This window comes from Eupeodes corollae, chromosome 2 (genome assembly GCF_945859685.1).
Source record: "Eupeodes corollae chromosome 2, idEupCoro1.1, whole genome shotgun sequence".
NCBI classification, from domain to species: domain Eukaryota; kingdom Metazoa; phylum Arthropoda; class Insecta; order Diptera; family Syrphidae; genus Eupeodes; species Eupeodes corollae.
Genome location: NC_079148.1, coordinates 114,942,385 through 114,964,236, shown reverse-complemented (window position 1 = coordinate 114,964,236; position 21,852 = coordinate 114,942,385). Strand labels below are relative to the sequence as shown.

At 33.1% G+C, this 21,852-nt stretch overlaps 1 protein-coding gene across 5 annotated transcripts in view; it reads left to right on the top strand.

The window, feature by feature from the left end:
* The window catches only part of LOC129946247 (cell adhesion molecule Dscam2), a 209,739-nt gene that overhangs the window by 39,228 nt on the left and 148,659 nt on the right, over positions 1-21,852 (top strand). For 4 of the 5 annotated variants that reach the window (XM_056056373.1, XM_056056372.1, XM_056056370.1 and 1 more), the window contains exon 2: positions 2,975-3,561. In XM_056056373.1, the coding sequence (XP_055912348.1) occupies positions 3,510-3,561 (52 nt within the window). In that variant the 5' untranslated portion in view covers positions 2,975-3,509. The remainder of the gene's footprint in view (positions 1-2,974; positions 3,562-21,852) is intronic. The other variant, XM_056056371.1, reaches the window with a different exon arrangement.

Sequence of the window (21,852 nt, the reverse complement as noted above, 5' to 3'; positions counted from 1 at the left end):
TATGCACTGTCCCGAAAACCAAACAATTATGAATTTGACTAAATGAATCTAACAGAAGGAGCAGTGCCGCAAACTAATAAATAAACATACTTATTTGGGAATTTTTCATTTGAAGACGAAATTGTTTAAGTTTTATTCAGTTGTTTTATCAAATCAATGTTAACAGTTCTTGAGAACCTATTCTAGTCGCAAAAAGTGCGAAAAACTCAATTTTTTCCAAAATAAAAAAAATTAAAAAATGATTTTGGGGAAATTTAAGGATTTTTTTTTTAATTTAAGGGATTTTAGTTTTTGGTGTGTTGATTATTTTTTTCGACATAAAACAGCTGATTTCGAAAATTGACGCTGATTTTCTTGAATCAGGCAATGCTTTTTTCAAATCCCTTCGGATCTTCTGATTGTTTTTTTTCGTGATTCGTAGGGGAATTTTTTATTCGCCGAAAGGATTTTGTGAAAGAAATGAATATATATACGTTTTACAATTCAATTTCGTGAACCATTTTCGAGATAATTTTAAATAGTTTTTAAAAATCAAAAATAAAAATGACATTTTTCAACATCAAATAGTATTGACAGTATAAAAGCTAAGAATGGTTGTAATCGGTGGATTAAATTTATGGTGTTAATTTCTGGGGCAATACAAAAATATTTATTTTAGTCAAATTAAGAAAAAAACAAGAGACAATTCATCTAAAATCTATCGCTTTTGTAAATTTGAATTCTGGACTTTTGACTAACTGTTATTCTAAAAAAAAGGAAACAAATGCTTAACGAAAATTGGCTAAGAACCTTAATTTCCAAGGTTGAAGTCAATCGAGGAATGACAGACACACGGACGGAGTCAGGGGACCCACTTTTTTCGATTTTTCTTCTGTTATAAGGTCAGGTTTGAGTTAGTAATTTTGTACGTATGCTATTGGCTATAAAAACTACGACAATGCTGGAAAATAGAACGACAAAAACGCTTTACCAAATCTAAAATTGACTCAAAGTCCCAGTATAGAACCTTCTTGACATACACTATTAAAACTGATTCAAAAATTCAGCTGTTGGGAGAGTTAGTAATGTGAAGAATTAAGGCCGTGTGCGTCGCTCAAAGCCAACTGAGAACATTTTTGCAGTAGCTCATTGAGTTGGCTAGAACCCAGGTCTATCAATCATTATCAGCTAACACGTTGGTCGATCATTAACAACTTGTCATTTCTTATGAATATGGTATTGAAATCGAAAGGATCTGAATTTCATTAAAAAGCAATCTTCAGTGATCAAAAAATCTATGAATGATTTAATTTAAAAGCCTGTCTCTCCTCAAAGTGTCAATGTTTAGATCTGGTCCAACTCTTGAATGGAAATTTCTATACTGAGCTATTATTAAGGATTTGTTATGGCAAGAATTGGATGAAGATATCGTTTTCTTTCAATAAGACATTTGTAATTTTTAAAAGCAAAATTTAAACTTTTTTTTGGAAAACCATTAAAATTTATACTTTTTACATATTTTCACAAACTTATGTTACAAAAAAAAAAAAAATTAAAATATCACCTTAATCTGACATTTGACGTTTGACCCATTTTATCTAAAAAAAAGTTATCTTCTTCAAATTCAAGCACCTACCATCCTTAAAAGAGAACTTAATCCCACATGTTATATGTTTAAATAAGATCAAAAGAAAATACAACATAAAATCCTTAAAAACTTTTGTTTTCATTAAATAAATGACATTTTGAAATTTTCCTCTTAATCACCTACATACTCGTTCATTTCTCTGAACCAGGGCAGTAGGCGCAAACAATTATTGTGCAAGGATAAAGTTGGCACCTTTCACGAATAAATATAAAGTACAATTGTATAATAGGTACGATGTTAGAATTAAAAAGAATTATTTTATGTATAGGTACATAGGTAAAGTACAAACCCCATTCCAGCACAAATATTTCTAGGCTTAAATAAAATGCAAAAAAGAAGAAGAAATAGAAAAAAAAAACTTAAATCCAAAGGATCCTTTTATTATTTAATTCTCAAACTTGAAAGAAACTGACAAAACCACCATGACAAACTGCCGGAAGACATGTTTGCTCTAAGCCCACCTACCAACCTCTTCTTATCATGATAACTAAACGTAATAAACACAACAACCTCCAACTCCAAACCACCCTGACTCCATAATATGTTCATTTACGAGGACAACGCAATAAGAACAAAAGACAAAATAAAAACAACAACAAAAAACAACAAAATTAGCGAAATAACCTCCCTCTCAAACGAACGAAGAAAACTTGCCAGGATTTAAGAGATTTACCAAGGAAATTCGTTATATACTAGGTCAAATTCTTTTGATATGAAAAAGGCAAAACAACAAAGTCCTGATGCTGCCATTGCCATATAGCGGGAGAAACTGCTTTTGGCTTCTAATTAAAAAGCCATAACCTCCTTTTCTATATATCTCTATGTCTCTTTCTTCCTTTCCTTCCCTCACACTCATGATTATGACTATATGACTCTAGTGGTAACGGAAAGACAGGGATATCACAAAAGAAGTGAATTCTTTCAAGTTCCTGTTGGCTCATCTTCTGCCATATAATACCTTCCTCGTCACATAGGTACCTAAATTCCTTTCTTTCTTTCAGTTTTTTTGTTCATCCTTCCCGCATCCCTGCTAAGGGTGTATACCGTATGGATAAAGGTAGGTAAAGCTAGAGGTAGGTAAGGTACCTAGCGTAATTAATTTTGTGTGCCTGGCTGAATGCCTGGATGTATTTATAAAGGTTTCACCATGAGAGAGCTTACATATAATCGTACATATATGAGGAACAAAAAAATAACTGTCATCCTGTCTTGACTTTGAGTGTGGGTTTGAATGTCTGTGTGTGTTTGTGTGCTTAAGCTGGTTTTCATTTAATTTATTTTAACTTTTTTTGTATTTCTTCTTCAACTTGCATTATGTTATTTTTTTTTATTTTTGTGTCTTTCCAGAGCAGAAACGAGAGAGAAAGTCCTGAAACCATCATCAAGCTGAACTGGATTTAAACAAATAAAGTGGGTCCTTGCTAAGTTGTCAAAGCCCCAAGCTAAAGCGACAACAATAACAAAAACAATACACAAAATGAAATTATGTTAATTGCAAAAGGATATACAACCTGCTCCTTATCGTGTATGTGACTTTGAAGTTATATGAAAGAAATTTGCAAGGATACCTCGTACCTACCTTCATAAATAAGCCACCACCACATCACGTCAGGACGACCACAAAAGACCATTCATCCGCAGAAAAGTCATCACCATCGTCTTTTCGTCCTTTTTGTTGATGCTCCACCCCACCTGATGAACAAGACTTCCCACCCACAAAAATAAAAACCACAAGGAATTTTACACTGATCAAGAAGGACAAAAATATACAAACAACAACAACAACACGAAAAACTGACAACATCGACAAGGCGCAGTAAAAACAATCTCCGAAAATTATACTCATAAAAAATGTAATGGAAAGCATTAGACTTAATAAAAAATGGATTTACACGGCCTTTTTAAGGCTGTTCTGATCCTGTATATCGTTCGAGGTGAGTTATCCTGTCATATATATAATTTTCTCCTTTTTTTTTGAATATAAAATGTTTTCCCAATTCATTCAATCCTCCTTTTTATCCTACCTATCCCACAATCCTTATCCCAATCCCTGTATCCTTACATCCCTTTTACCCGGTCTCCTCTCCAGACTCGGCAAAATACGTCTTCGTGTTATTTTGCGTGTACTTAATTTGAATGTTTGTTTTGTCGGCGTCGACGATAAGTACCAAAGCAAGGTACCTTCATTGGAAGCTTGTCTGGAGATTTTGAAAGTAAGTAAACAACTTGATTTGTTTAAAAGGAAAAAAGAAAACAAACACTACCCGCTCCCCACGTGCTACAATAATGATATGATTCGTTCATCCTTATTTCTTTTCTTCAATCTCACTCTCTCTCTCTCTAAGTAGATCCTTTTTGGTTGATTTGGTTCATTGTAAAAAAAAAAGAAGTCCAGTTCGAGTTTAGAGTAAAATTTTTATTTGTGTATTGAATTTCGTCCTTTTTTTGTTTGTGTTTGCTATGGGAACGGAGGGAGGAGGATGAGGCAAGTGCTTTACCTAAATCCAAACAAAATAACAGTTTATTTTTGACATTTTGCAAGACTACTACTACGAGTATAAACACCATCATCAGGAGCAGGACCCTTGTCGTCTTTATTTATTTTTTTTTCAACAACAAGAAAAAGAGGAAAGAGGTAGTGAGTGATTCATAAAGAAAGAAAAAATGGACCTTTTCGTCCTTATTTTTCTTCTTCATGTACTTGGAAGAATTAAATGCTGGAAAATATGTTTGCTAAGTGAATACCGAAAAAACCCCAGAGTAAAATTTAGAAAAAAAAACACACCAAAGGACTTCAAGGTGAGTTATCCTAGAAAGTGTATTCTTTTTCCTTTTAAGGATTTCTTCTACTTCTTCTTTTGAAAACCGACTGATGAAAAGATACAAAAAAGGACGAAAAAAGACTTCAAAATCGAACGGAAAAAATTGTTTCTCAATGATCCACTTTGATTTGAATTTATTGTGTGCCAAGAAGTATATCAGGTTAGGTAGGAAGTAAAAAGGAATAGAAGTGAGTTCGAGTTTTTCTTTTACTCGTCATGCAGATAGGAAATTAACAAGATCTTTTGGTTCGGTGGGGTGAAGTGGTGCTATACTATAGATTTTTTTGTCCCATTTTTTTCAGTTGTTAGTAAAAAGAAAAAAAAATAATTGGAAAAGGTTGTGTTACTTATTAAGTCTTTCAAAAATCTTTCAGAACGCACATTCAAGAAATATCACGTTTCAGAAAAAGTTCTTTTTTTCTACTAGGGTGAACTCTATAAGAATATTATGTACACAAATCTATAGATATGTACATAGGTTTGTTGAATCGTGTGGGTGAGATTTTGTAGGAATGGATTTTGAGAGAGAATACAAAAAAAAATAACAAATTTTGATTGAATTCACTTGAAAAAGCATAAAGAAAAATAAATATTTTCATTGAGTTTTATAGAGATATTTACTTTGTACGTCTTCTTCTTCATCCATATACAATACATACATACATAATATAAATTAGCTGATGATGAAATTTTGTTTAAGAAAAGGTATTTTATATTTTTTCTACAAAAATCTTTTGTCCAGTAATTTCATTTTTGAAACAATTTTTGTATTTCATACAAAAGAAAATCTAGAATATTGTTACTTAAAAAAGCATAATAATAATAATAAATCAATCAAATTTACTTTATATTATTCCTTGAATATATGTCGTTAGTTTTGAATTCTTGAACGAGGAACAGAATTCGATTGTCCGAGAGTCTTGATTTCGATTAGCTGATTCATGTTTTTCACAGAGAATTCGATTTATAGGGAATAATGTTACACTAAGAAATTGGACCAAGACTTAAGACCCTTATTACGAAAAGTGAATCGAACCTTAAATTCAAAGCAACGTTTGATCCAATAAAGAGCAAAATTAAGATAAGTGAATTGACATCTTTTTTCCCAAAAGTTCCCAAGAAAAAAGTTGGCTCTTGAAGTGAATATTGAAATCACTCACAAAATGAGTGATTTCAAAAACTTTCGTTTTCAGTCGAACTTTCAATTCGTTTCTCGTAATAAAGGCCTAAGATTTAACACCTAAACAGATGTGCAAGGCTAAAATGTGGTTATCTTTTGCTTAATGAGGAAGATTATTATTAAAATAAAGATTTAAGTGAAATATGAAAAGCTGTAATTCTTAAAAACAAGATCCACATTTATACCGTATATTTTCTAGATTTAAAATATAAGGTATTTAGTAGTTTTTAAGTCATAGATTATTTTTACACAGAAAGCTATTTCAAGTTTAAAATCTTGACTAGCTTGTGCATAATTCTGTAAAAAAAAAGCAAGGAATTAGACGCTTGCAAAATCTCAGCAATTAGATAGATAAATCTTTATTCATTAAAACCGATGCATAATAATTTACACTAGAAAAAAAAAAACTTAAAGCCGTCTGCCAAATATTATCAAGACGTTTACATTGAGAAAAAAGAGTATACAATTATGGAATATAAAATAAAGAACATATTACACTTTTTAAATGTTGTTCTGTTACAATAGCAAAGTAATTTAAAGAAGAAAAATAATAGTTAACAATAAATATGTTTTACTGTGAAAAAAGAAAACCTTAACTGATTGTTCAAAATATTGAAGTTAATTTTTTTTCCAAACTAAAAAACCGAAGATAGCGAAGAAGTGGAAAGATTTCGGAGAAAATAGACTTTTAGTTTAATAAAAACGGAAAAAGGCGAACTCTAAGAGGTTCAAGTTAGCTAAAAAAAAACTTTTTTTTATTTAAGTCGATACTTCAAAACAGATTCAAATAATAATTTCTGTAATTATTTGCATGGGAGACATAGCGTACAAGCAATTTCCAACCATACTAAACATAAACATCTTTGTTTTGGTTTGAGTTGCAGAGTGAACAAATTTCATCTATGTCAGTTCAAGAGTTTCAATCCGTATTTTGAATATCAAACTTATATCAGCAGCAGAAATATCCTCACAGAAAAATGTATAATCACCCAAAGTTAAATTAAGACGGCTAAAGGTTGCTCTAGAAGGTGATTCCCTAGCCCTTTGAGAATAGTTTTGTACATTTCCTCATTAACCCCCAAAATGCTGTTGTAAAAAGTATTTATCCATTCTTCTTTGTTGTTGTTCACTGCTAAATTACGTGCTGTGCCAAAAGCATGCCAATTTCTAAAAGGGGATGTGATATAACCAGGATTTGTTTCTGCAGATTACTATCAGTCTATGTATAACTTTAATAAGATAGTCTGCGTTTTCCTTTAAATTTCTAACATATAATTGAGGAAGCCCGGACTCAACATATATGGCGTAATTAGACATGCAACACGGCAGCCGGAAGATTATTTTGAAAAAGTATCTTTGAATAACTTTCATATCTTCTAGATATTGGTATCCATACAATTCCCATAGCAAAAGAAACTGTTCACGGTAGCCTCAAAAACCTAAAATTGCGATGAAGGGTCCACGAAGCTTCTTGAATCAAAATGTGACCACATCGAGTTTAGATATATATGATTTGGCTAGTATCATTTTCTCTTTAATATGATATTTGATGTTCAAATTACGAGTGATAGTAAAACCACGATATTTATACTCGCTGAACTTCAATAGTGGTACCATCTTATGTTCAGTTTCGTACATTATTATCTGAACAGTTTTGAGGTTTAAAAATCATGATTTTATATTTAGAAATGTTGATTTTGAGATCCTACGTTTTCAAAGATAAATCGCCATAGCTGACGCCTCCCAGAAATTAATTTTCAATATCATTGATAAAAAGAGCAAACATCAGCGGACTCAATATACAGCCTTGTGGAACACCTGTTTCGGTTTTAAGGGATTTTGACATAGACATACCATTACAAACCATTGCAGATGTGTTTAATAAAAGTTGTTTATAAATCCGAATAAATTTGGTTGAAAGACCAATAACTGCTAGCTTATATAAAAGTAATCTGTTGATGGTATCAAAACCGCCTTTAAAGTCAACGAAAAAAGTGTATAGGGGCTTCTTATTATCGATATAACGCCTGACAACGCTAGTAGGAAAAAATTGATTAATCGTTGAAAGGCTCACTCGGAAACCAGCCTGATATCTACTTATCAAATTATTTCTTTCAATCCAATTCACAAGTCTAACGTACAACATTTGTGCAAACAGTTTTTTTTAGTGAGCTCAGAACAGAAATGCATCTATAATTTTCTGGTGAACTCGGTTTTTAAATAAAAGAGATTGAAGCCGAACGAAAGTAGCTCGGAAATTTCTCTTCTGTAAACATTTTGTTTAATAACCCCAACCCACGCTCGAGAAATTTAGATTCTTATAGAATTCAATAGGAATGCCATCAAAAACCGCTGCTTTGTTATGTTTCATTCTGCTTAGAGATGCCAACATCTCATCCATGGTAAAAGGAGAGTCTAGCTCATCGATTGAAACATTTTGCAGGGCAAAACTGATAGAATTCTGGTCAGGATCTGGCAGTACTAATCCTTCAAAGTATATGGCCAGGTCGTCAACACTAAAACTTAAAGACGATGACTTGCTGCGAACTCCCAATATCCGTACATTGTACCAAAATGCCTTTGAGTCCTAACAATGTATAAGTTTCGCAGTCTCTTTGATTATATATATTATATATTTGATTATAGATATTAATGTTAACTTTCTATTAATTAAATAAATAAAAACTTTAGAACTGTAACTCTTTTGACTTTGCTGTACACTCTCTCTCGTACAGTGACAAGCCGATTTACAGCTCCAATTCGACGCCGCCGTAGAATAATTTGTCTACAAAATCGTGAAAGACCGATGTTATACTAATAATCCGGAAACGATCAAAGCAATCTGTTATTCGCTCCTTTTAAAAAAGTCATAGCACAGACAAAAATATTTACTTTTTAACTTCCCATAAGAAGTTTTTGTAATTTGAGATTTGTCAAATTGAAAATTTTGACATTTCTCGACGTTTCAAGGCCCCAAGAGCCGAAATAAAAGATTTTTAGAAAGATGTCTGTGCGTGGGTGTTTACGTACGTTTTTTCGTCGTACGTAGATCAAGAACCAGGAGAGATAATAATACAGAAAGATGCAGAAAGGGCTCTCAAGAAAATTTTGTGTGTGGTTTTTTTACGAAAGCAGTTCAAAAACGTTGACAATTTTGGTTAATATAATATTTTACGAACCAAAAACGCTAGAGACTTGAAATACATTTTATATATGTACTATATTGTACCTTGATACCAAAAAATATATATTTTTAGAAAAAAATCCACTGAACATTTTTTTTTTATAAATCAAAAAAACTGAAAAAAAAATGTTCACCTCAAAAAATGTAAGACTTATAAAGGATTTTATCCCCAAAACAATTTTGTGAAACGAAAAATAACGTTTACCATATATAAAGATAAACTTTTGAGAAAAATCAAATTGACAGTTTTTTTCTAAAACATAAAAACCTAAAAAAAACATTACTCAAAGTTGGTAAAAATTATATTTCGACTCAAATATCTTTTCAAAACCTTGATATATTGTCTTCAAACTATTTTTATCTTTAAAATACACTGTTTTTGACATCAGTAAATTTTTTTATAAAATTCCAACAGTACGTTTTTCATAAAAAATTAAATCTAATCAAATTAATTTCATTCTTCCAATTTGTATTTGCTTATATAAGAAATAAAAACTTTAAGCAAATTGTACTAAAATTGTAAAAAAACAGGTTTTCGACTGAAAACCTCATTTACAAAAATTGATTTTGAAATCAAACTATTTCGTTCTTTGCTAAATATTTTTGTTAATTTTGAAATTTTTAAGATTAATTCAACAGAACACGAAAACCTACAAAATTTTAAGCAAGACAAATCCACAGACGGGATGGGAAGTTATCAGTTTGGATCGCATCTCAGCATCTTTTTTAATTTAATTTTAATTTTCTGCAATTTATTAAATTTTGTAAGAAAACTTTTATTTTGGCAAACTTTTTAAGCCCATCTTTTTTAAATGGTATTAATTAATATTAATAATCTAAATTTTTCATCATTTCGATAAGACTTTATTAAAGTATCGTAAGGCTTTTTTGGATATTTTTTAACTTCCCACAGGAAGTTATTGTAATAGGTTCGATTAGTCGAATTGAAAATTTTGACATTTGTCTACGTTTCCAGGTCCCTTGAGTCTGTGTAATTACGTTCGCGAAGTTTGTTTCGTCATCCTTAGCTCAAGAACCAGTGGAGATGTCGACTTCAAATAAACTTCCTTATACAGAAAACTATGCAGAAAGGACTTTCAGAAAAATTGAGTTGGTAGTTTTTTTACCACAGCAGTTTAAAAAAAGTGAATCTTTTGGTTAACCAAAAATATGTCACGAACCAATAACGTTAGCGTTGATTTAAATTGTATATTATGTACTGAAAAAATCCAAATAACGTTTTTTATAAATCAAAAGAACTGAACAAAAGCAATTGACACCTTGAATATTTTTCGAACAAAAATAATTTTATCTCCAATTAATTTTATGCAACGAAGAAAAGCGTTTTTGACATCTGGTAAAATTTGGAGAGAAATCGAATTGTCATTACTAAAAGTTAATACAAATTTATTTTTTCTGAGTCAAATATCTTTTCAAACATTTGAGATATTGGCTTCAATCTATTTGTGTATCATGAAAAATATTATTGTCAGCATTTAAGAAATAATTATTAAGCTTTTTCTATTTTATTTGAAGTACAGTGAAATAGATAAATTATTGCATGTAATTATTTGAGAAGATAACAAAATGTAAACTGCTTGAATTTTTTCATATATTTTGAGTTGCTTGCTTGAATTTTTCACTAAATTGGCTTCAAACTCATCTCACAGAAAATATTGATTTCAACAATCAGTCATTTTTTTATAAAAATCCAAAAAATAGTACGCAAATGCTACTTAAATTGTTAAAAATTGTTTTTTGACTAAAAATCTTGTTAACAAAAATATATTCCAACTTCAAACTATTTCATCATATCCAAAATATTGTTTTTAATTGTTAGATAATTTCTTATAATAATTCAACTGAAATGTTGATGGGAAGTTATCAAAAAGTGGATCGCATTCCAGCCTTTTTTTTAAATTTGTAATTAACAGGGCACCGCTACAAAATAAGTTTTTATTTTTCTGTCTTTTCGTTTTATATTGGCTTGTATGAATTTGGTTTTATTTTTAAAATGGCTCTGCAACTCTGCCAATTTTTTATAATTTCTAGATCATGCTTAATAAAATCTATTGTAGTGTTTTTCTTTCCTTGATTGAACTTCTATGTGTGCCAAATTTTTTTATGAAGTTTAGGGTCATAGAACTTGATTTTCCACAAGCAACATTCTGGATGCAAATAAACAGACTTGAATATTCATAAAGGCAGGACCGAATAACACAATTAAAAAATTCGAATTTTGAAATATTTGAGTTTTGAAAAACATTAAATAAAAGCAGGGCCCTATTTCACCAAACACTTTTCACTTTGCAACTTTTAACTTTTGCTATCCAAATTTCTTTTCACCTTCACCAAACTCATTTTGCAAAGGAAAAAATTGTTAAATTGCAAAGTGTTCTTTTTTGCAAAATGAGTTTCACTAAACACAAATTTGCAAAGTGTAAAAACTTTTCTGAAAATTTCAATAATGTGTTATTTTGCAAAGTATTTAAAATAAAAAATAATTTTTAAAAAACTGTTTAGTAATATGCAAAGAGAAATGTTCATTTGCAAATAAATGATTGTTTTCTAAAGTTATCGAAAACTTATACAGAACTACAGTTTTGAAAATGAGGAAGTAAATAAAAGTTAACAAGACAATCGAAAAGGGCTTATTTTTTTTTATTTTGAGGACTTAACCAAAAAACATGAATTTTGAATTTAAGGGTAACAGCGTTGTTTCATATCAATTTCAAAAAGGTCTGATTTAGTTGAGGTCATTTAATCCATCGACATCGTAGGAATTTGATAGTTTAAGCAAAAACGTTTCTTTTGAAAAGTTAATGTAAATAAAACCAAGAAGTAACAAATTTTGATCAGATTGAACATAAGAATTAACATCGACATCGGGAAAAGTACCATCAAATTTGTGTCCAAAATTGAAAATTAACAACAATTCAATAGCCAAAGGAATATGTGTTAAACTTTTCGTACACTACATTAGGCTAGGAATGGATCCCAATTTCACGGTGTTGCATCCGTGCACGGAATGTCAAATATTGTAATAGATAAACTATAAATAAAATAAAATTCGGTGGTGCAACAGTCCGTTGAGAGCTAGGTCTTTGTGACTTACAACTCTCAACCATTCCTGTGCGCAAGTACTACTGTTGTCGGAGATCGGTTAGACCTACAGTTTAAAGCCAAAACCGAACGGATAATTTTGAGAAAGAACTTTTCATGACAAGAATTAAGCTTGGAAGATTTGTCAATTTCTCTCAAGAGTTAGTACCCATAAAAAGAACTTTAGATGGCACCTTCAGGAATTGAACCCAAGACCTATGGCATGAAAGTCCAATGCACTAACCATAGGTACTACAAAATTTGATAAATTACTGTTTTATTTCTTGCAAGTTCTAACTACTAACTTTTTATTATTTTTGTACGATCGACTCATTTTGCATTATTTACGCAAATAAATGTGTTATACAAAAACAACTTTCAATTCTATTTTTTTGATGCAAATTTGTTCTTAATAAACACAATCTAAGGTTTACTTTGCAACTTTTCAAAATACAAATTAATTGCAATTGCTTTTTACTTTTAAAATAAAATTTGAAAAATTTTAAAAGTGAAAAGCCATTTCACTTTGAAAATGTTGTGAAACTTGTATTTTGCAGGATACTAGTCTTTTGTAAAGTTAAAAGTGTTTGGTGAAGTAGGCCCAGGTCTGGATTTTCTAAACAAAGTAACAATATTGATCACCTATTTATTTGTATGAACTCAAAATGGCTCTCTCTTAGTTTTTATTAAATTTTCATGTTTCCAAAACCACAAATTAAAATGAACTCGATGGTTCAACAAAAATTATGCAGTTTGGCCATTTAGAAACCATTTACAAATCGGGGCCTCTTTTCTAGAAATTCTCTTAACAGTTATGCAATATTAGCTGAAGGCATTTATTGCAGAGCTTCTTTCAAAACTTATTCCAAGTACCTACACTTTAGATTTTATATTTGTTTTTCAATTCAAAAAATGATTATTCAGGACCTACTTTAGAATTTTAATTACAAAAAACACATAACTTCACCCTAAATACCAAAGCTCTAAGTATATACGAGTAAGTACTTATCTACTAAATGGACTTTAATTTAAATTTATTTTCCTGGTCATCAGAATCATGAGTCATGATGATGTTTTAAAGCAAATATACACAACCACCATCATTAATCCCGTTTTTAAATCCATTAATATCCAATTCAGAACAAACACACCATATAAGAGAACGAGCCTGGTTCATATATGAAATATAAAACCAATCCTCAAGTTCCTAGAATCTCTATAGATACATGTTAGGATATTTGTCATCGCATAAAAAAACCATCCCCCCAGGATCTATCCATTTGAATATAGATTCCAAAATTCTGATAACAACTTTTCTTCTTTCAATAAAAATAAAGAAGGAAAAAAAATATTCCAAACCAGGACAAAAACCAGGATTCACCTCGTCCCGTCAGCATCAGGATTCCTGTGAATGTAGGTACACGCTCTGCCCACACAACTATATATGACAACGGTGACGGTGACTAATTGGACGGTTTTCAATTTCACATGAAAAAGTGTGCATGCATAAGGAGCAGTAATTACCCATTCCCACTTAAAAGTGTCGACGGACAAAGAGAAAAGATAAAATAAAGAATTGAAGAACGACGAAAAAACAAAAAGAAAATTTCAACGAACAACGTCGAAAGTGGCGAGAAGCGAAAAAGATATTCGACTGCTGCAACATTTCCACTGGAAATCTGATGCACGATAAGTCATGAAGTAATCCTCCGAAAGTGTCCTTGCTATACTTTCGCTCTTTAGAAAAAGAACTCCTCTCGCTTGCCTTTTTGCAATCGTTCTCTCTCAGATCTCAGCTCTCATCAGAACATAAAAGTACTAATATCCTTTGATTTTTCTGCATGGTTCTGGAGAGGGTGGTGGTAGTAGAGTTGGTACATGTGCAAGAGTGTTCGTTATCTATTTTTGGCATCTCTTGAAATGCAATGCCCCCTCCATAGCATCGCAGGATTGATTCTACAGGGCACATGCAGCTTCACAGGATTTCTATTGAATTCGCCTCGTCCTGTGAGTCCTGATGATGTAAATTGCTGTGAAATGGACCAGAAGCAGGGAAAATCTGTCGTCGCGTCATCGTTGATATTGGTGTTCGATGGTGATGACGATGAGGCCTGCCTTATTATTATTACTTTTTAATATCGTCGTTCTTTCATCATCATCGTCGTCGTCGTTGCTCGTTCTGATGTGTCGTCCTAGCTATAGCTAACTGACTGCGGATTCTGGATATAGAATGATGGATGGATAAGGTAAGGATGCTGGATCATTAAAAATTTCTTCAACCAGGACCAGAGCCACATGAAAAGCGAAATTAAAACAAAATCCAGTGTCTCCGCTGGAACAACATAGATGATGAGAGGGGGGCAGGCTCTGTGCTACACAGTGTTTGTATTCTTGCAATGAAAGCAGATTTCTGCAAGCATTGTAAACACTAGAGGTTTTTATTTTTTGTCAAGCATCAAGTAATGGAATCCTTTCCTATTAAAACTACCACCACCTCATCTTCGTCGTGTATACACCGCCTTCGTCGTTTTCGTCGTCCGTCGTAGTCATAGTCGTCCACATCGTCATCGTCCTCTTTTAAGCTGCCATTTGTTTTTGCCATATCGCGCCATTGAAGACACAAAGCAAACAAACTTAATCACAAGCAAAGAACTGTGGTTGACAAAATGGCGGTATGGCAATATAAGTTGGGCGGGCTGGCGTTCGAGCGTTAGGGCGGTTGATGCAATGGCTTTAGAATATATGGGAGTGGGATACCGATTGTGGCCGGAAGCGTTATGCACTCATTAATCTGGCGCAAACTATCGTGAAAGGACATTCACACCGTAAGGGTGTGTTGAACTTGGTCCATTGCTGCTGCAAACGAAGAGAAGCATCATCATCATCATCATCATCACCCTGCTCTTATATTTCTACAGCAACAACAACAGTAAAAGCAGTGCAGCAGCTGTTTCATGCTGTTGGTGGGTCGTGTTCTAAATTTGCTGTCATGCCATTGAATGCGGTTGCCAGCCGAGGTAATATCATAGCACCAGGACCAACCCCACAGTACCAGTCAACTCTGCCAGGCAGACAAATAGGCGAAACATATATAAAAAGGGTTTATTCCGAGGGGGGAGAAGGGTGGGGTATTGAAGATCCTCTTTGGTAGAATAATCTCTGACTTTTGGGTGTTTCATGTGTCCGTGCGGGTATAGGCATCATGATATAACTTTTGCTTAAGGGTCTCTTCTCTTTCGGAATATCTACCAACCTACGAATACTTTTGGTGTTTTCAAGAATTTCTTGGCCTTGGCTAAAAAGTTTCAAGGAGTAAAATAAAATGAAATGAAATATTCAAAAGCTAAGGTTTTTAGAGGGCGGCGTATATTTAAATTGGAGGTAGAACTATGTACTACATACTTTTGAAGGGCCCTCTTAGTTAGTCGTATTTCGTATAACTTTTAAGAGTGCGATATAGCAAGGTGGAATAAAGGCACAAATGGTCTATGACTTTTAATTTGCATTCATTTTGTTTCTTTCTTGTCCTTCGGTGTTTTTTAACGCCCAGAATTGAATGTTATTTCTTGGATATGTGCCAAATCTTAAAATGCTTAGTTGGGAGGTTTTTATTTTTAAAATAAAATTAATAATGGCTCGAAAAGGATACCGAAATTGTATTCTTTACCCTAAAAGCAGTTGTTTTCATAATCTTAAATTGTTTAGTATTATTTATTAAATTTTACTTTATTCTCCTATGCACTTTTGAGAGAATTGTAACACTGATGACTTTTTAATGTTTATAACGTAGGTAGCTCTAAATTTATGGTTGATTCGAAAATTCAACTGAGAAGGCTTTTTGTAGGAAATTTTATGAGACATTGATGGTTTAAAAACTGTAGATATACAAAAAGAAAAACTTCGTTTAGTATTTTTAGAGTGTGGCAGAAAAAACTATGCGTTAAAAGAAACAAGGATATAAGTCCATAATGCAAAAGATTGTAAATTAATCGATGAAATTCGTAACTTCAGGAAAACTGGCAAGAGAAAAGCTATCGAGGTTAAACCGCATGATTTCGATGCCCAGTTGACATCACTCCCATGTATCAAGACGTCTTTGGAACGCTCATGCAGAATTTCCATTGTAGCTTACGCTGTTTGGTACGTAGCGTTCGTCCTTCACGGTTCCAATTAACATCTCCAGCACAGCTGATAACACGATTTGCGAGTCTTATGAGCAAACTTCAATTGTGTTATGGCGCGCGACCCCAACACGGCACTCTATCACCCTCGGTTGGCCACAAATTTGAGTCAACTTTAATTTTTGAAGGGAAGAATAAGTGGCTAACTTTGGTATCCAAACACGAACAAGTTGATAATCATTTATTTCTATTGCTTGTCGTTAACTATTATGACCTGGCCAACGTCTTTTAAAATGAAATCTATATATCAAACAGGGATGCCTTTTGTCTTCATATGGATTGTCTATCGACCCAAATTCGACCGACTTATTTTTAAGATTTGTAGGAAGTTGGTTCATAATTGATGGTATCGTATAGTTAAGTTGTCGTTTTCCGTAGTTGTTGTACATCATCGGTATTTCAAGTAGACCTTGCACTCGTCTTCTAGTGTTTACACCATGTGAAATAGTTCGGTGGAATCTTAAATCATCATAGTATTCAAGGGCTGCTGTCATCCTAAATATATTTTCGACATTGAGGCGCTTCAAATGTAGATGGTTTTTATTAATCATGTTTACAATTCTCCTCGGTAGATTAACAAGTTTATCTGTATGCGTTTCCCCAAGCTAATACTCCATATCTGAATCGAGCTTCAACAAGTGAATAGTAAACCTGTTTTTGAACATCTTTTGAAATATGCGGTTATGGACAAATATAAAGTCGCAGACTTATTATTGATCCTGAACGGATTCCACTCCAAACTACAGTTCACTGTTGAAAACGAAAACAACAGTTCTATATCGTTCCTTGATGTCAAAATCCACCGTATGGACACTCAATTGTCGTTTGATTGGTTTCAAAAACCAACAGCATCAGGACGTTTGATCAACTTCCGGTCCAACCAAGCCAAACACATAATCTTCAACACAGCTTCCAATTTAATTAACAAAGTTTTTACGTTAAGTGACGTAAGATTCCACCATTCAAATACCATCAAAGTGACCAAAATTTTAAGCGACAACGGTTTCCCGCCAGCAATTATTCGTGGCTTAATTTTACAACAACAATGCAGACGCGCTAAACAACAAAGTGAGGATAACAACAAAGGATACTTCAAAAGCATTGTTTACGTTCCAAAACTGGCTGAGAGTTTTAAGCAAGTTGTCACCAAAAACATCCAAGATGTCCGATTGGCTTTTAAATCTAACCAGACAATTAGACACCTTTTCACCAAACTAAAGACCAAAATAGACAGAGATAAACGCACTGATGTGATTTATAAAATAAACTGCAAAGGTAAACCTGACGAAACATGTAACCTTTGCTACATCGGAACCACCAAACAATTCTTGCGCCAAAGATTGTCCAACCACAAATCTGACATCAAAAACAATAACCTGGCTAAAACCGCATTGGCGGCCCATTTAATAGACAAAGGTCATTCTCCGGATTTCGATTGTGTTAAAGTTCTTCAAACGGAAAAACATACTTCCAAGCGATATACACTCGAAACGCTCCATATCCTGAACAACAAAAACAATATGAATCGCAAGCAAGACACACAGAGTATATCATCTGTATATTGCTCACTTGTTTCCTCATAAGAGTTTTTTCTTTGTTTTTTTTTTTGTAGTTATAGACTGAACTTCTTAATTAGAAGTGTTTTTTTACATTGTTTTAAAATTTAATTGTTAAATTGTAAGTTTTTTCTTATTCTTGTTGTCCACAATATTGTACTATGTGTTTTATATTTCATGTTTAATAAAGTTCCCCTGAGGAAGGCAGCAACCCCTGCCGAAACGTCGGGAAAAGTTAATGTAACAACCTTGTTTCATTGCCACGATCAAAGTGACCAAAAAAGCCGAAGGAAAACCTAATTTTTCCTATACACATAAGTATATATTCATTGGTCAATACATTATCTTTTAAAGCAATCATAGCACTCCTCATACTTTGCCTTACGGTAGTAATATGCTTGTGCCACAGAAAACTGTTCATCTATTCTAATTTCAAGGTATTTGATTGATTGAAGTAATTCAATTTTTCTTGAAGTCGGACATTCAGGGTTTTGAAAGAAAATGTTGACTGTCTCTTTTAGTTTGTTTGGTGCACGAATGTGCATAATTTTCGTTTTGGTTGCGTTGATGACTCAAAAATCGTGGCACCATCGTGCGACTTCAATAAACTCCTGTTGCATCGTAGAAATCGCAGTTTCAAGACACATGTGTCTGACAACAATAGCTATATCGTCTGCATATGCAAAAGCTGTGCTTTCCTTAAAAATCCGTAGGAGTGCATCCGTAAAGAGTATAAAAATGACCGGACCCAGTTTTGACCCTTGTGGTACACCATGTATGCATCTTCTTTCTTTACTCCATGAACTTCCAACCTTAACTCTAAATGTTCTTCCTATGAGATAGCTCTCCATCCATTTTCAAAGAGTTCCCATTATGCCAATTCTGTAAAGGACATCTAAAAGTTTATTGTTACTCAAAGTGTCAAATGCCTTGCTGAAGTCCACGAACATAACCAATACGTGGTGGTTTTTATTGATTTACCTTTTTGAAAACCATATTGATTGGATTGCAGCAAGAACTTGTTTAGTCATCTTAAGACAACTTCTTCAAGACAGTTTTCAACAGCTGGCAAGATCGAGAATTGGCCTATAGTTGAGAATTTCACTTTTTTTTCCTCCTGTATAGATTGAACTAAAGTCTTCAAAATTTTCGGTACACACCCATGTGTCAAACTTCTGTTCACAATTAGCTGAATTAATGGTGTTAGCAGATTTGAGTTTAATGTCGCAACCCCTTATTCCGTCAGCACCTGGGCTGATGCAGATTTCAAAGTATATTATAAATTTCGATTTCCTCGGCTTCTCCTATATATATTGATTGAGGACGTTGTTGACAAGGCTGTCTTGATGTTTTAACATTGCATACGTGTACAATCTTCGTTGCTTGTGTTGAAAAACTTTAGACGTTTTACAGAGATTGTGTTGTATAATTTCATCCACAGACGCTTTATTCCTACCCAATATTTCACTTATTACCCTCCAAGTTTTTTTCGGATCACGTTTGGCGTTCAGTATTTCATTTTTGTAGAAGTTAGAGTTTTTCATTTCTATTTGTTTGTTAACATAGTTTCTCATTTTTTTGTATTCAGATTTGTAACTTTCATTTCGTAGATTATTTTTCCATCTTCTATAATGAGGTGATTATTAACAAAAATAAAACTTTGTAGACAAACCTATATCGGTAATATTGAAAAGTAGTAACCTTCTGCTTATAGTGTCAATGGCGGCTTTGAAATCTCCAAAAAAAGCATAGACATTCTTTTTTTATCAATAAAACGTCTAGCAACACTCGTTAAAGTAAAAATTTGGTCTATTGTAGAGATATTTGCCTGAAACCCAGCTTGGAAACAATTTATTTTATTATTCCTTTCAACCCAGGAAACAACCCTTAGGTACAGTAATTTAGTACAAATTTTCCGCAGAGAGCTGAGAACAGAGCTTCCTCTGTAGTTTTAAGGTAGGATAGGATCTCATTTTTTTAAGATTACAAAAATGTATGAAGATCAGAAGCTATTTGGAATTGTTTCATCTATAAATATCTTGTTTATTAAAAGTAAAATTTGGTCTAGAAATTGTGAGCTGCAATTTTTGTAAAAGATCTAAACCCAGAGCCTTATTATCCTTTATTTTCAAAGCCACTATTAGCTCTTGCATTGAAAATTTTAAATCTTACTCCTCAATAAAAGTGCAAAACTTAGAAAGTATTGATTCTTCAAACAGGCGTGGATAATAAACGTTAGATACTTTCTTCCTGACTTTTGGAGGTATACATTTTTTTAATATTATCAAGTCCATCGGTTTTCCTTAATCATAACTCTTATTAAAGCGGAAACATCATCAACAGATACCTATTCAACCTGGGCGTTTTTGTTATAGAAGATACAATTCTATAAGAGGCAGCGTCTACCAAACTTTTAGTATCTAAATCACTTAGCTGTTGGGAAACCTCATGGTTTTTTCTGAGTTCTACAGCGAAAGCATTCGCCTTTTTACTATCAGTATAAAGGACCTCATTAGAAATTTTAAGTGCAGGAAATAACTCCGTCTTCTTTTTTATAATTTTTATTTTAGCAATGTTCCAGAAAGGTTTATCATTTTTCTGTAACTAGCTGAGTGTTTGGTTACATTGAGTATTTCGATTTTTTTAAACTTCCATAGAAATGAGTTTATTAAAATACTTCAACTGATGGCGATGTGCTCTAAAACGATATAATTGCCACTGTCTTTTAATACCATTTTTGACATGAACAACATTTTTCTTTCTATGTCAATGGTAGTCTGTATTTATCTTCTGGGTCAGTTGAATCATGTTTGAGCCCAAAATCAAAACGTAAAAAGCTTCAAAAAGCTTCAGAGTTGTTATGATTTTGAGAGACAAGAAATCATCTGCCTTCGATTCCGTTTACTCATGATGTACACTCTCACTTACAGCGGCCAACGTTTTTGACAGATCATATACATTTCGTTGACTTAAGGATGTTAGAATCTTCTTCGGACCAAATAGCTACTTGGATAAATCAATTCTTTCATTTTTACATGTTGTTAAAAGCCTTTTTTGTTCATAGTCCATTGACTAAAAAGATTGACTTGATAATCGATTGCTAATTTGACAGATTAAGCTTACACAACATGGCCGCTATCAACTGTCAAAGTTGTTAAGTCTCTATTGGAAAACCCTTTACATTGAGTTATATATTCTACTTGTTTCCCCTTGTAAATATAGTTAAATGACATAAAACGTCTACGCTCTCTACCTCGACTTCCAAAAAAAAAACCCTTAAGGTTATGTCTGTAGACTTTTGGTCCTTTTACAAAAGGGGGCATTTGCTGCCTGTCATCAGATTTATACTTATAAATTCTCTCCAGAAATGATCAAAAATAAAAGTCTGCTCATGCTAATGGAGTCATATAATCATAACAAAACGATTCGTCGATTAGTCTATTCGAGGTTGAAGGATACCAAGAAATACATACAACAACAATAAGTGCCACCACTAGGACCACCTGCTGATGCTATTGCACAAAGTTCAGGTCTTAATATTGGCGGGTTGTATTGCAGACTTTCCAAATTGTATTCCTATGATGATGATGGGAAATTTGCAAAAGCCGAACTTTTGGTCCCCTTCCAAGCGTACTTGCCACTTATGACCATTTTATGTCTTGCATGTATTGTCACGTTTGCGTTAGCCTATAACACCCACCCGCATCAGGTCACATACTCATACTTTACTTATATGCAGTATAGATGTGAAATGTATTATAGAGCCACCTTGGTTGTGAGTCCTTAATGACATGGCATCGCATCAAGCTCACGCGATGTGTGTGCGCGCATTCAGGACGATGATGATACTTATTAGCAGCAGCAGTGGTTCGTCCGTAAGGCCCTTGTTTGCTGCTGCTACTGCTACTGCTATTGCAATGTAATATGCATTCTCGTCCTGTGCTGATGTGTTGTTTTTGTTGTTGTTGTTTTTGTTGTTGCTGCTGCAGCAGAGCTATTGTTGTGGGTGGTGATGGTGATGGTGCCATTAAATTCGCAAACACGGTTCAACTGGTGCAACCCTTTTAACCCTTGAATATGTTTGCTTCTGTTGCTGCTGATGATGCTGCCGCTGCCGCTTCTGCTACTGCTGCAAACAGCACATCACAGTATGTTGCATAGTCGAGGGTTGTTATTTTACGCGCTTATCGCATGCTAGCA